Source organism: Coregonus clupeaformis, chromosome 30 (assembly GCF_020615455.1).
Source record: "Coregonus clupeaformis isolate EN_2021a chromosome 30, ASM2061545v1, whole genome shotgun sequence".
Classification (NCBI taxonomy): Eukaryota; Metazoa; Chordata; class Actinopteri; order Salmoniformes; family Salmonidae; genus Coregonus; species Coregonus clupeaformis.
Window position 1 is genome coordinate 10,724,638 of NC_059221.1, and position 14,564 is coordinate 10,739,201.

The 14,564-nt window shown below is 44.4% G+C and overlaps 1 protein-coding gene across 3 annotated transcripts in view; it reads right to left on the bottom strand.

The window, feature by feature from the left end:
* LOC121546505 (tensin-2-like) overlaps positions 1 to 13,693 on the bottom strand; it is a 53,684-nt gene extending 39,991 nt beyond the window's left edge. For 2 of the 3 annotated variants that reach the window (XM_045209421.1, XM_045209420.1), the window contains exons 1-3: positions 12,703 to 13,693; positions 3,430 to 3,535; positions 2,775 to 2,812 (exon numbers count right to left, since the gene is read on the bottom strand). In XM_045209421.1, coding sequence (XP_045065356.1) covers positions 2,775 to 2,812; positions 3,430 to 3,535; positions 12,703 to 12,828 — 270 coding nt within the window. In that variant the 5' untranslated portion in view covers positions 12,829 to 13,693. Of the gene's footprint in view, positions 1 to 2,774; positions 2,813 to 3,429; positions 3,536 to 8,322; positions 8,701 to 12,702 lie in introns of those variants that run through there. The other variant, XM_045209422.1, reaches the window with a different exon arrangement.
* Positions 13,694 to 14,564: the final 871 nt, after the last annotated feature.

The following is a 14,564-nucleotide window of genomic DNA, read 5'->3' on the forward strand; positions in this document are numbered from 1 at the left end:
TTCTCGCTACAAGCAAAACTTAAGAGGCTGGAAGCATCGTGCAAGATGTCCCTACCACTCATAAGAGCCACTCAGGAGGGTCTCCGGAAGCGCTTTGGAGGAATGATGGAAGATCCCCAACTTATTGCTGCTGCAATCCTTCTGCCAAAGTTACAAATCTCTTGGACTGACAAAGCAGATGTCATCAAAGCAGGTAAGAATTCCTCACTCTAATATTTGTCACATTATTTGTTAACCTCAAACGTGTCCCTATGGTGATAAGATATACACTGAGTATACCAAACATTAGGAACACCTTCCTAATATTGAGTTGCACCACCCCCTTTTGCCCTCAGAACAGCCTCAATTCGTCAGGGCATGGACTCTACAAGGTGTCGAAAGCGTTCCACAGGGATGCTGGCCCATGTTGACTCCAATGCTTCCGACAGTTGTGTCAAGTTGGCTGGATGTCCTTTGGGTGGTGGACCATTCTTGATACACACGGGAAACTGTTGAGTGAGAAAAACCCAGCAGCGTTGCAGTTCTTGACACAAACCTGTGCGTCTGGCACCTACTACCATACCCTGTTCAAAGGCACTTACATTTTTTTGTCTTGCCCATTCACCCTCTGAATGGCACATATACAGTACACAATCCATGTCTCAATTGCCTCAAGGCTTAAAAATATTTCTTTAACCTGTCTCCTCCCCGTCATCTACACTGATTGAAGTGGACTTAACAAGTGACATCAATAAGGGATCATTGCTTTCACCTGGATTCACCTGGTAAGTCTGTCATGGAAAGGTGTTCTTAATGTTTTGTATACTCAGTGTGTATGGTCACTGTGGGTCTTTTCTTAAAATGTTGTTACTCTAAGGTTGCATTACGGGAGCTGGCCACTAGAGTACCCCATGCACCTTTTACTTGCCTCTTGCATATACCTGTGTCTACACAATAGCTACAGCTAGACATGCACTAATTTCAACATTATACTTTTTAGGTCAGAGAACATCTAAAAAACTCACTTCAGTCTCAGTATTTGAGAATAACAAGTATGGAAAGTTAGCTAATTATCAAGGTCAATGTTTTTATTTTAAAGGTAACTCAATTAAATGAGCTACTTTTAACTTTTACTTAAGTAGTTGTTTACACCAGTAGTTTTACTTCTACTTGAGTACATTTTTATCAAAGTAACAGTACTTCTATTTGAGTGGGATATTTCAGTACTATTTCCACCTCTGGTCTTGTTCTTATAACACATTATTACAGAAAACAAGGTGATGACAGCAAGGTCAACACAAAACAGATATGGGCCTGTATCCACAAAGCCTCTAAGAGTAAGAGTGCTAATCTAGGATCAGTTTCGCCTTTTAGATCATAATGAAGAAGAGTACAGCAGTAGGAAATGTGAATTATTATGTGGATTATAATTAATGGACTTTGTTTGAGGGGTTGATACATTTTTCGTTAGGCCAAATCAAGTCTGACATTTAAAAGTGTAAATTTAAACTTGTATTGTATTCAAGGTTTAAAAATGCTTCTAAAGCTTGTAATTTCCACATTAAAATGTCAGACTTGATTTGATCTACCCCTCAAAAAATGTGCATTAATTATAATCCACATAATAATTCACATTTCCTCTTGCTGCAGAATTGTTTTCCTGCTGTAGCAAACTGGTTCAAATTAAGATCCTACAGGTTAAGACCCGCTTTGTGGATATAGGCTCTGGCCTAACACTGACCTGACCATCTGTCCATCTCTCTCTCTCTCTTTCATTTTCAATGACTGTGATAAAAAAAAGCTACGGTTATTACACTAGCATAACACGGAGGCTGGTGTTTTTATTGAAATCTGACAGATTTTCATGGACAATAACGTATAAAACCCTCAGGGCCAGGGCCAGACGGATGTTGTACCATGTGTATTTGGGGTTTCTGTTTGCTCTTCTGTATGTGGTTTCAATAAAACCCCAGGCAGCTTCCTTCGATCAGAGCTTCCTGAATCCCAAGCTTTCATGGGCGAGCCCCTTAGCCCTCAGCGCTGGCTCTTAAGGCCAGATAACAGTTGAGATGGCCAGAGTCCCATGCCCCCCGGAGGCTGGCCTCACCCTTCCTGGGCAGGACCGATGGCTATCGCTGCCTGGGCACCGGCCACCACCAGTCAACAGGACAGCCTCAGCTATCCAGCTATCATCTCCAGACCCCAAAACATCCAGGCCACAAACAACACAACAGTGTGGAAATAGTATCCTTTTGACAAAAAGCATTATTTTGAGGAAACACAGCCAGACCACAGGACAAGAGTGGCCTACATACTATACCAGGTCTACTGCAGATGAGTTTGTGCCCATTCCTAGATAGAAATCATCAAATATGATATTGAAAAACCAACCGGCTATGGACTTTTATTGATTTGCTACTTTTCAAACCCATCCCCTTATCCTCTAGTGCTCTCTCCTCAGATGTAAAAGATGCTACGAAGATCGGAAGGCAATCTCTGCCACATGCCTTCTTCCATAACGCATGTCGCCCGCCGCCACAGTCTGCCAAGTCTCTCCCTGCCCCAGGCCAAAGCTGGTATTCACTCCTCCATCAATGACCCTTTCACATGGAGCAACGTGGGGCTTGGGTGCGGCCGGTCCCCGCTCTGGGAATGGAACAGTGAAGCCTTCACATCAGTGGAAAGAAACTGTAGCCTTCCTTAACCCGCTGCAGCTAAGCTCAGAGGGTAGGGACAGGGAGGACAATTCCAGAGTTGGGCAAGTTACGCAGGAGTGAATTGGTTTGGGTTCTTACCTTTGCCTCGCATTTCTTGTGAGTGGCTGTTTTACACACTGGAGAGAGAAGGATAAGAATGGAACAAAGGGAGACAGAGAATGGAATATTAGTCAGCTTCCAACATCCAGGTTAATTTTGTGTATTTGATGTAGCATTGTTAAAAACATGATCTAACTGATCTGATCTCCCTAGACAATGATCAGCTTCCAGTCAGGAGGATGTTGGCTCTGAGAGAGACAGCGAGCTAGAGCTAACAGGAGTGCCAGCTGAACAGGATCCTCCATGGAGGAGGGTGGAGAGAGAGAGAGAGAGAGAGAGAGGGAAGAGAGAGAGAGAGAGAGAGAGAGAGAGTGGGAGAGAGAGCAGGAGAGAGAGTCTGAGAAAGAGAGAGAGTCTGAGAAAGAGAGAGAGAGAGATGAGAGAGAGAGAGCGGAGAGAGAGAGAGAGAGAGAGAGAGAGAGAGAGAGAGAGAGAGAGAGAGAGAGAGAGAGAGAGAGCGGGAGAGAAGGAGAGAGAGTCTGAGAGAGAGAGAGAGAGAGAGAGAGAGAGAGAGAGAGAGAGAGAGAGAGAGAGAGAGAGAGAGAGAGAGAGAAAGAGAGAGAGAAAGAGGGAGAGCACGAGAAAGAGAGAGGGAGAGCGCGAGAAAGAGAGAGGGGGAGAGAGAGCGACTCACCTCGGCAGAAGGATCCAGTGCTGTCCACACTCTGACGACACACCCCACACTGACGCCTCTTCTTAAAAGTCTTCTCCTTGAAGACATGGGGCTCTTCCTTGCCCGTCTGTCAACACACAGTTAGAAACCCAGTACTTAGGGAGTAGCACACACACTAGTGAGTTGTTGGCGTGTTTGAGTGAAAGGAGCTTTGCAGTCAGGTGTTGCTGCTCTTTATTTCTGCTCCAGCCCCTCTGGATGGATGGTTGTATAATGGAGGTCATCTTCTAGTAACTCACCCATGATCCTACTTTGTTTCACAACATGAAATTGGCTTTGAACATGAGACTGCGGGGGGATGGGAGTTACACGTTTCATGGCATGGTAACTAAGCAAATGTAAACATATGTGAACAAATTGTTGCTCTGCTCTTACACACAGACACACATTCACACACTCTCTCTCCCTATGTCATGAACTAAGGAAAGAAAGGATGGAGAATGTTTGTGGAAAAAATGAAGGCATACACACCCACTCAGATATACTGAGGGCAAATCCACCAGTTAATGTAAGCCCTCAGAAGTGTCCATGCATGGCCGTGTGTCCATGTCCGTGTGTATACAGTACAATCTATCTACCGCCTCAAAGCCTGTCTGTTTTCATTGGTCTGGAAATCAAACTGAAACATAGAATGAACCTTTGTTACGGCGGTGTGTGCCTTTCCTCTTCAGTAAAAGGGTCTGTTTGCACACTTTTCCATTCTCCTCTCCCGCTACGACTGGGCACTATTTGGACAGCTGGCAGGAGACTGTGCTTATCATGTTCACTACGCAACTGTGTGGACACCCAGGGCTGGCACCACCCGCCTCACCTCACCCCCCTCCCCCTGCCCACCCATGGCCCCCCCCTCACCATTGACCCCAAGCATGCCAGGCATGAGACTAAACCACTGGCTCTCTGAAACGTTCTGCCTGTGTGTCTGCAGCCATGGAGTGGACCGGGAACAAAGTTGAAATAGAGACACTAATTAACTTCACTGCAAGCCTACTATTGTGTGTGAGTTAAATACTGTGGGCAGTTTCACACAGACTGGGCATGGTTTCACAACATTTTTGCTAAAGACACGATCACTCTGCATTACAGACCACCTGGCAGACAGAGACAGACGGACAGACAGACGGCAGCGCCTGCATACCCTGGGTTGCGTTCAGAAAGGTGCAATGTACTGAATGTTGCAGAGATAAAAAGCTGACATGATTCCTTACTTTCCTTGTCAGAGAGACATTTCTGTCATTGGGAACACTTCACAACATTGTGCAATACTGAACACGGACCTGGATACTGACATAAGCACAAGCAGCCAGCCACAGCTGGTAAACACTCAGTTGAAACAATGTGCAAGATGGGGCCTTATGATAACAATTAGGTGTAACGAATGAAAATGGCCACCATGTGAGACATATGTCTCATGTATCCTTCTGTATGACATAATAGAAATGATTGGCTCTCTTTGGATATTCAGCTGCCAAATGAGAGCTGTGAGGACAGGAGGGAGGGAAAGAGAGATGGGGGAAAAGATAGATAAGGGTATCTAGTGAAACTGCTATACTCTTAGAAAAAAAGGTGCTATGTCGAACCTATCAGCTGTCCACATAGGAGAACCCTTTGAAGAACCATTTTTGGTTCCAGGTAGAATCCTTGTGGGCTCCATGTAGAACCTTTTCCACAGAGGGTTCTACATGGAACCCAAAATGGTTTTTACCTTTAACTAAAAAGGGTTGTACCTAGAAACAAAAGGGTTCTCCTATGGAGACAGCCAAATAAGTGTCCACAGCAACTTGACAACTTAGACTGATTCAGTTGATTCAAACCAAATATCTTGGTTTTCCCACCGTCTTTACAAAGTTTGTCTGTGATTTTCATGATTTTTCGCTCTCCAGTCATTGGTTTACATATGTTGAAAAACAAGCTAACATTCCAGCAATGCTCCTCAAACAGTACTTTATTTATACAAACATTATATATTATTACAAGTTTGCAATGTTCACCAACAGGCTATATCCCATTCACCTTCATGGCAAAGTAGGTCTAAAATGGGCATGCATAACGTCTTACCTCGTCAGCCGCCCAAATAGAACTTCAGACTGGGTAAAATAATTGCAGACAGTTCTCTGTTACAACCCCTCCTCTCCTAAAAACACCCTTCAAGTACACACCAGTGAGTTGCTACCTCACAAACCTGACTGTATGTGTAGTCAGTCAGTGTAATGGGACAGCCTTTATCGCCAAGTCCCTGTGTCTCCCGTCTGCTCTGGGACAGCCCCTCTTCCCCTACCCACCCTCGTCCCCCAGGCATCAACAGCAGTTCAGCACACAAGAGGGTCCTGTTCTCTTATTTTTTGTCGTCCAGCCCAGAAACCCAGAAGTTCCTTAGTCAAAGAACCGCTTTTTGAAAATAAATCCCTCCCCTTCCTTCTCCCTGTCTACCAGATGCCCCCAGAACAGAAGCGTGATTGAAGGGAGGAGCCGACACATACACACAGATGCTACACACATCCATCCCTACACACCCCCTGGATGCTCTGACTCTCTCTTCCCCTCCAAAAATAGGTTGATATTTAGTTTACACAATGATGGGTATTGTGTGGCACACTCTCTACCGGACTGGACCCACTGACCCCAGGCTAAAACGAGGCCAGGGGCCCAAGGCAGCTGGACTATAGAGATACTCCATAAGGGTAGGTCTTCTCTTGGGTTTCCCTTTAGACTCCAATATCTAAACAACTGAAGCTGTATTTGGACCTGCAAGTCAACTCCTCTGATGTTGTGATGCACTGGCTGGATGAGGGGCTCCAGCAGCTGAGAGAGAAGAGTTGAAGGAGAAGAGCTGCAGCGCAGCTTTGAGTGTTCACTGTTCAGTGCAAGAGCAGAGAGCATCATCCTTTATGTGCCATCTGGTCAAATGATTACGGTAGAATAATAACGTTTGTAATATGCCATCCTCTCTCCACTATGAGTCTTTGTGACTCATATTGTTACAGGGATTGTGTGTGTATACGTGTGTGTCTGCAGTACAGTACCCCTCCCTCCATTAAAGCCAGTGTGTCACAGATGGAGATCAAGTGTGTGTGTGTGTGTGTGTGTGCATAATTGTGTGTGTTCTCTCTGTATTCCCCTCCCCGTAATAGAAAGTCTAAAGATGCGGATGTGTGTGTGTCTGTGTGTGTGTTTGAATGTGTGTGCATGTGCGCGTGCGCGTGTGTGCACGTGTTTGTGTGTGTGTGTACACGTGTGTGTGTGTTCTCTGTGCAGCCTCCCTCCCGTCACAGAAGGCCAGTGTGTCTCAAAAGGGTGGGACAGGCAGTGGAGGGAACAGAGACAGCTTGTTCCAGTGGTGAGGTCAGCGTTGCGCCATGACACACTTCCTGTGTAGCCCTCCTCACTGTTTTAACCTCTGGTGGTCAGCCACACTGCTGCTGTCGCTGGCTAGGGTCCTCTCCTCTCACATTCCCCATCCTGATCCTGCTGTTCAGGGGCCGTATTCATATCTCTCAGGGTAGGACTGCTGATATAAGATCAGGTCCCCTCTTTCCATTGTATTCTTATTCATTTTGATCTAAAATGCAAAACTGATCCTAGATAGGTAATCCTACGCTGAGACTTGGGCTGGTTCTACCTTCTCTCTGCTCCTTTCTCCCTCTAAGTCTGAACCACAACACTGTGCTGCTGGAGCTGGGCCCTATCTATCTACTGATAAATGACATGCTCAGGTCACTGCAGTACACAGCAGCGCCAGTCTATTAGCAGTAACACTGTTATCACTGCCAAAGGAAAGATTGGACAATGTTATGGTGTTACCTATCCACTGTGGTTTCCCTCATGTTATTATTACACAACTTACAGGAACTTTTGACATGGGAATATGATATTGGAGTTGATTGATTGGATGATACGTTAAGCATACATCCACTTCTCCCCTCCTCACACGCAAGCTAGACACACAACACATGCAAGAAAGCACACACCCACTACCTGGCTTACCATCACCACCTGGTTATTAAAATTGACATTCACACACACCCGCAAACACAGACAGACACACATAAACACACACAGAAACACAAGCACACAAACACCTCTAAGGAGATCACAATTCACTTTCATTGGGAAATTGCTATGACGCAGTAATAAACACAGAACACATTGGAGATGGAGAGACGGGGAGGGAGTGGTGCGCATGGAGTCATATGATCCTTTTACCACTTTCCTTTTAGGCTATCTGTATCAGATCTGCAAGAATACCGCACAATGCTATGACATCGGATTATACTGTAATTGGGCAAATTGACTACACTAAGGCTAGGATATTCATCTCAAAGTAAAACCGCAATACTAGTAATCTACTCTAGAAGGAATTTCAATTGAGTATAGTTTGCCAGAGGATGATTATCCTGTGGTAGAGTCTCGAACATCTCATTCAGTCGGACAAATAACCCTGTCCATGTGCTGCTGTGTAACTTTCGACTAGTGGGGTATACTGTCAAAGAACAAGCGTGAGCCGCGTAAAGACACGGTAGAGTTTGGAAAGATGACTAATCCACTAATCTAACTTCGCAAGAACATTTACAGAAAAAAAGAAAAAAAATAACAGCACTGGAACATTTGACAAGAGACTATAAACTATTTATATCAGCATGACAACATTTTGAGGGAGATGGCAAGCGCAGCATGCGCAAATTAATGGGATGAATACTGTCAAAGTGGATGCTTGCAGTCCCCCACACCCCAATGTAACACTTTGATTCCCTCACGAATGTGCATTATTTGATGGACCATAAGTAGTACTATGTAATACTAGTCCTACAATAAAAATACATTTCAATAATAATAATTACCTTTCCATTATTTTCTTACCTTATTCATTTCTTTTTCCTTTAAGTCTATGCCTCGAGGCATAGGTCCGAGTTAGACTTTTTAGTTCAAAAGTTCTCTTACATTCCCAAAAAGTCCTCAAAACATAGTTTGCAACTAAAAATTACCTTGTTTCTTTTAGTCTCCCTCTGCTCTGTCGCTATGGGTGGAGCCATTAAAGGAAAGGCCATTGTGGAATTGTATTACTGGAATTCCCCTCTATGATTGGTCAGCTGTGGGAGGGGAGAGTGAAGATATTTCCCCAGGATTGGTTAGGATTGGGAATTAGAAATGTAATTTCTGGGGGCAAGTCAAAATGGTCCCAACATTGCATGTTAACCAGCATTACATTTTCTAAACTCTCCAGACACAATCCCCCTAAAATGCCCCTCATATGGTTATGTAGCTCTCTCTCTCTCTCTCTCTCTCTCTCTCTCTCTCTCTCTCTCTCTCTCTCTCTCTCTCTCTCTCTCTCTCTCTCTCTCTCTCTCTCTCTCTCTCTCTCTCTCTCTCTCTCTCTCTCTCTCTCTCTCTCTCTCTCTCTCTCTCTCTCTCTCTCTCTCTCTCTGGCTTTATTGGCATGGGAAAAGTATGTTAACATTGCCAAAGCAAGTGAAGTAGATAGTAAACAAAAGTGAAATAAACAATAAATATTAACAGTAAATATTACACTCACAAAAGTTCCAAAAGAATAAAGACATTTCAAATGTCATATTATGTATATATACAGTGCACACGCATACGCACAAGCACACACACACACACTTTTTTGGCATAATAAAGGTGAGAGGGGAGCCTAAAGATCTAATTGGACATTTTCCTGTGGAGTGGTTCGGGAGCCAAACTAGTTCCATGTTACCAATAGCTCAAGAGCTACACCACGTGGGGGGAAGAGAGAGGTGCAACAAGTAGTGTGCAAGTGCGTCAGTTCTGTGGCGTAGCACATTTTCACAGAATCCTGAGGTGGTATTGTGAGTTCCAAATCGACTCCAAGCCCCTATTCCACAGCCACATCTGTCGATCTTAGAGGATGGGATAGATGGAAGCTTTATGTCGATATTTCTACCCAGCCAACTAGAAGCCAAGATGAAGCTATTAATTGCCATAATTGCTATAATGCACAAGAGAATAGTGATCAATACCAATAATCTGTGACCTTGACATGATCTATAACTATTCATAAATAGGAAAGTATTAGAAACATGACTACGTCTATCTAACCCCTACATAATTTGAGTGTAACTCACAGGAATCCCAGAACAACACATAGGGTAATTCAGTCCAGCCGTTAAAAAAAACACCTAAGCACCATGGAATTTCTGTCTCATATGAAAACGGAGGGACCAGGGACGTTTATTTGTCTGTAGCTTTTTTCTGTTGGAGAGGAGTGGAGGAGATGGGGAGAGAGGGGAGGGGCAGGAAGGCCACGGGAGAGATTAACAAAATACAGGGTTACCTCCTCGAGCTGACAGGATGCTGGGACTTAGAGAGGGGGATGGGGTTGGGGGTTTGGGGGACAGATGAGGGATGGGGTTTAATTACACCTGTTGAATTGGCCCTAGAACACATTTTATTCTCACATCCTCAAATACACATAGACACATGGATGGACAGCAGGTTGACGTTTATTGTCATGAGTCTGGTCCTGAAGGCAGAACTGAGCGATTTCCCCTTAGATAGACAAGTTGGCTATATTGTAACATTTTATGAAAACAAAAATAAGCTTTTTGGTCTTAATTTAAAGTTAGGGTTAGGCATTTTGGTTAGCAGCGTGGTTAAGGTTAGGGATAAGGTTAGGTTTAAAATAAGATTTTATGACTACTCTGCAGAGCTGCCTCCAGAGGAAGATTCATGATGAAAAACGCTAACCTGGGGATGGACATGTGTAGTTATTTACAAAGAAAGATATATGGACAGAGACAACTACAATAGAGAGGAAGAGGGAGCAACAGCTTTTGAACCTCAAATAGGGGGGCGGATAAGCCTGTGTAAAGAGCAAATCAGGCAGAACTGCCTCCCACCATTACAACTTTAACTGTGCAGAGATACTGAGAAACTGAGTCCGAGTGAGCCTGGCTGATCCTCATCAGTACTGAACATATAGAATGATACCTCTAAAATAAAATAGGCATCAACTGCTTTTAGCTTAAGTTCACTAAATGCAAAGGATATAACACTTTAGGGAATAGGGGAAATGCATGGAGCAACATGGAGGTAAATGAAAAAGGTTTAGAGAGTGGGAACATTGGCCAAGAGGAAATGGGGTGGGGGAAAGGGGAGTGAAGGGGGAGCTGTATTGCTTGAGGAATGATTGTGTAAGACAGTGCTAAGCCAAAGGTGGATAAGGTACAGCTGTACAGACAGAGAGAGAGAGAGAGAGCAAGAGAGAGAGAGAGCGAGAGAGTACATACTCACGAGAGTAAACTATAAATACATATGCACGAGAGTAAACAAAGCTAGGCTGAGTGGGTCTCTTTGGGGTTGTATGTATCTTGGGAATATTTACTTTCATTTTACATGAGAGTAATAAAATGCTGAATCATATCCCACTTCCTTTATGTGCCCTCCCTACTCTCCTGCCAAATTCCAGCTCATTCCCAAAACATTTCCTACTCTTTCAAAACACTCTTTTGGATAAAATATTATCTTCAGGGGTTCTGTTATTTAAATGGGTGGATCTGGGATTTATTGGGATGGCAGGTTATGGAGAAAGGAAAGGCTTTATATTTCCTTTTCCCATTTCTCTACTTTCATCTCATACTCTGCCCCACACAAACATTCCTCAACAACAGTTTTGGACATATTATTGTTCTAAACCAGAGGAGTCAAGTCTAGTCAAAGATTGACTATAGTTTGACCACAGATAACAGGATGTGAGTGTTTCCATGTGAGTGAGTTTGTGGTTATGTGTGCCAGTAGAACGGTGTGTTTATGTGTATTTGTGTCTATGTCTGAGTGAGAATTATGGATCGTAGAGGCTATTTTTACCATTGATCCGCCAATGCTCTTTCCTGTGTTGGGTGTGTAGAAAATGCCCGTGGAATATGGTTGCTGTAAGGCAGTGCCAGTTTAAAGCGTAGTTGGTCTTTCAGGAATTCAAACAATTTTCTTGTGACCATTGAAGGGATGAGTAATCTGAGCCTGCAGAACCGCTGTGTTACATCTGTAAACCACAGTAACAGGTGGAACAAGAGGGATATCTAGTCATCTATTCTATAAGAGTCACTACAGTGTTGTTGTACTCTATCTTCACATTCAAGAGATGGAGAGCTGCCCAGCTCTGTCTTAGGGTGAGGGGCCAATATCACAATGTTCTCTGGAGATCAAGATAGGCTTTGAAAGAGTGAGTATCATATCAAGATAGATTCAATTGCCAAGCAGAAATAATCCCTCTGGCTTTGATCCCTGTTGTTTATTTGGCTACAGCAAATTGTGTTCTCTTTTACCTGCCAAGTCGTTTAATACTATAAGCCATTAATGGAGCTTCTCTATGATAACAACACAGCCAGCCCACTCATTGGATGTACTGTAGCCAGCAGCATAATAAAGCCGTGACGCATCATGGCTCATAGCACATGACTTGTGAGGCTGAAAAACAATTACCAGTATAACCATCACCTTGCCTTTGGCACCCAATAAAAAGCATTGCCATTCTAGCAAACAGGAAAACAGGCATCGCCAGTAGGACACCGTTGTAAAGTGTATTTATTAAGAAGTCAATGATATATCTTCCATACTTATCTGTTCCTGGAGCATTTTTGACGTTCACAGCTGCAGCCAAACCAGTCAAAATGAAATAAGTTCCTCAGAGGCCACCAATACTGTACATCGGCTCTGTGATAAGTAAATAATAATTTAAATGAATAGCTTGAGAGCATGAGAAGAGAATGATCCATTCTGACAGTAGACTCCAGTTCCCACACCCATACTGACGGGTCAGTTGGATGCAATAGCCTGACGTCATCCAGGGGGCTTAGCATTCCCACACTCCACAGCATGTGCTGTAACCATGGGGACTTACAATAACACTAATGTACCCAAACAGGGTTCCAATTATACACAGACTCTTGGGGGTGCCCGACGTCTCTTGGGGTTGCCCAACATTTCTTTGACAATTTCCATTCTGATGAGGGGGCCATGATTTGTTATGGGGGTAGCCCCTTGTAATTCGAACCCTGCACCCAAACATGGGCACAGACACCAGACACAACTCAAAGTAACAAGCACACTAATATACACAGACTAAACACATGCACACTAATTGATGTATATATATATGCAATTATCATCCAGGTTTTGAAATGTTCCTAAAACACAGCTGTTTTGTATTGGACCAGCTGTGGCCACATGAATACCCCTAGACAAGCCCACCCAGACACTCACCTTGGTCAGCTTCATCTTGCCGCTGTTGGACCTCTCTGGACCTCGACGCTTCAGTGACCCTCTCACCAAGGGCACAGGCTCCGCTTCCTCCCCACAGCAAGGCTCCGCACTCAGGGCGCAACCCATATAGAGATGTGGGCCCTGGCGCTCTCTCTTTCTCCTGTTCTCTCTTTCCCTGTCCCACACTCCCTATCCTCTACCAAGCACTGTTTTCCTGCGTACTCTCAGGCAGCTGTTTTTGTCGGCGGACGCGAGGCCCTTCCCCTTTTCCTGGCTCCCATTCAGCCTCACGCACACTTACCAAGGGCCAGAGGATATACGTTCTCTCCCTCCTCTCTCTCTGTCTCACACAGACACATGCATCCCCCCCTTTCAAATACTCACATATAGACATACAGTACATATATGGTCTCTCTCCTTCGGTCCCTCTCTCCCAGGCACAAATTGTTACCCTCTCCCTCTCTCCCTCTGACTAACTCTCTTCTCTCATACGCATATACAATACCTCTCTGTTTCTCCCTCCCGCTCTCGCTCTGAAGCGGTCTCTGTTTCCTGCTCACACATACACAGTCATCTGTATTGTCTAGAAATGGGTTCATAAAGCAACAAAACCACAACAGTCGCAGTTTGGATGCTCTAAAAGAGACAGCCCTCTTAGTGTGGAACCAGTCTCCTCTCCCTAGGCTACTTACAAACTTGGAACATGCAACATCAGTTCCAAATACTGCCAGCAGAATTGAAGTGGTCAGAAGTGCTGCTATGGACATCCCTCTACTCTAAACATCCATCATTTTGTCTCCACCTTAGAGAGTAGACAAAGTTAACTTACTTATACCCGCTCTCACACTTTGCTACTGCTCCCAAAAGAGGCCCCTTAGTATGGCAAATACTAGAGTGAGAATAACATTATTATTCTTGCTTTGTTTCTCCTCTGTCTTTTCAGTGTTCTTTGTTTATCCTGTTCAGTGTGTTTTGGCTGCTGCATGTGAACTCGCAGGGCTTGGAGACCGTACCCCTTAAAAGGCAAATTCTTGATGTGCCTCCAAACCCCCTCTCTCACTCCCTTGCTCCATCCCCCTTTTCCTCTCTCGCTCTCTTTCCCCTCCTACCTCGGCAGACTGAAAACAGCAGTCGGCCAGGCTACGTCTCGTTGTTGTAAACGTGTTGCTCCCTCCAGACGGCCCTTGCAGGTATTCACCCCCACCTCCCCACCTCCCTTTCCCTAACCCCCTCTTCCCACCCCTCCAGTTGTGTCCGTTTCCAGATCCCAGTTTGTGTGTTTACAACTGAACCCCTCCTGCTTTAACCACAGTACAATTAACTCCTTTTAATCAACTTCCATCCCTTAGATCCTGTGTGGAGCAGACTGATCACAGGGAGAGGATTTGGATGAAGCTGGGTCTGTAGCTGGGCTTCCAGACAGTACTGGTTATCAAAGCATACCAGATACAGTGACACATATAACCATACTGAAAAAACACTCACCATCTCTAAAATGGAGCCCCTTTTGGCATGGAGCATGAAGTCTCATTAGCAGCTACTGTATGTACAGGACAGTCAGGGAGCCTTACTATCTGCCTCCTGTGCCTCTGTTTGAGACTGAAGCAGTTCCTATACATTGAAAAATATGACAGCGTAAGGACAGACAAATCAGAGACCAAATATGGGATGAGAGAATCCCTGAGAGAGGAAGTGCGAGGAGAGCGAGAAAGATAGTCACGACTGAAATTATTGGCACCCTTGATAAAGAGGAGCAAAAAAGTCTGTATAAGATACATAATACAAATACTGAGCTATAGTATATTGTATACAAAAAAAAGGGGGAAATTCTCTTATTTTGTACTAATACAATTGAGCTATTT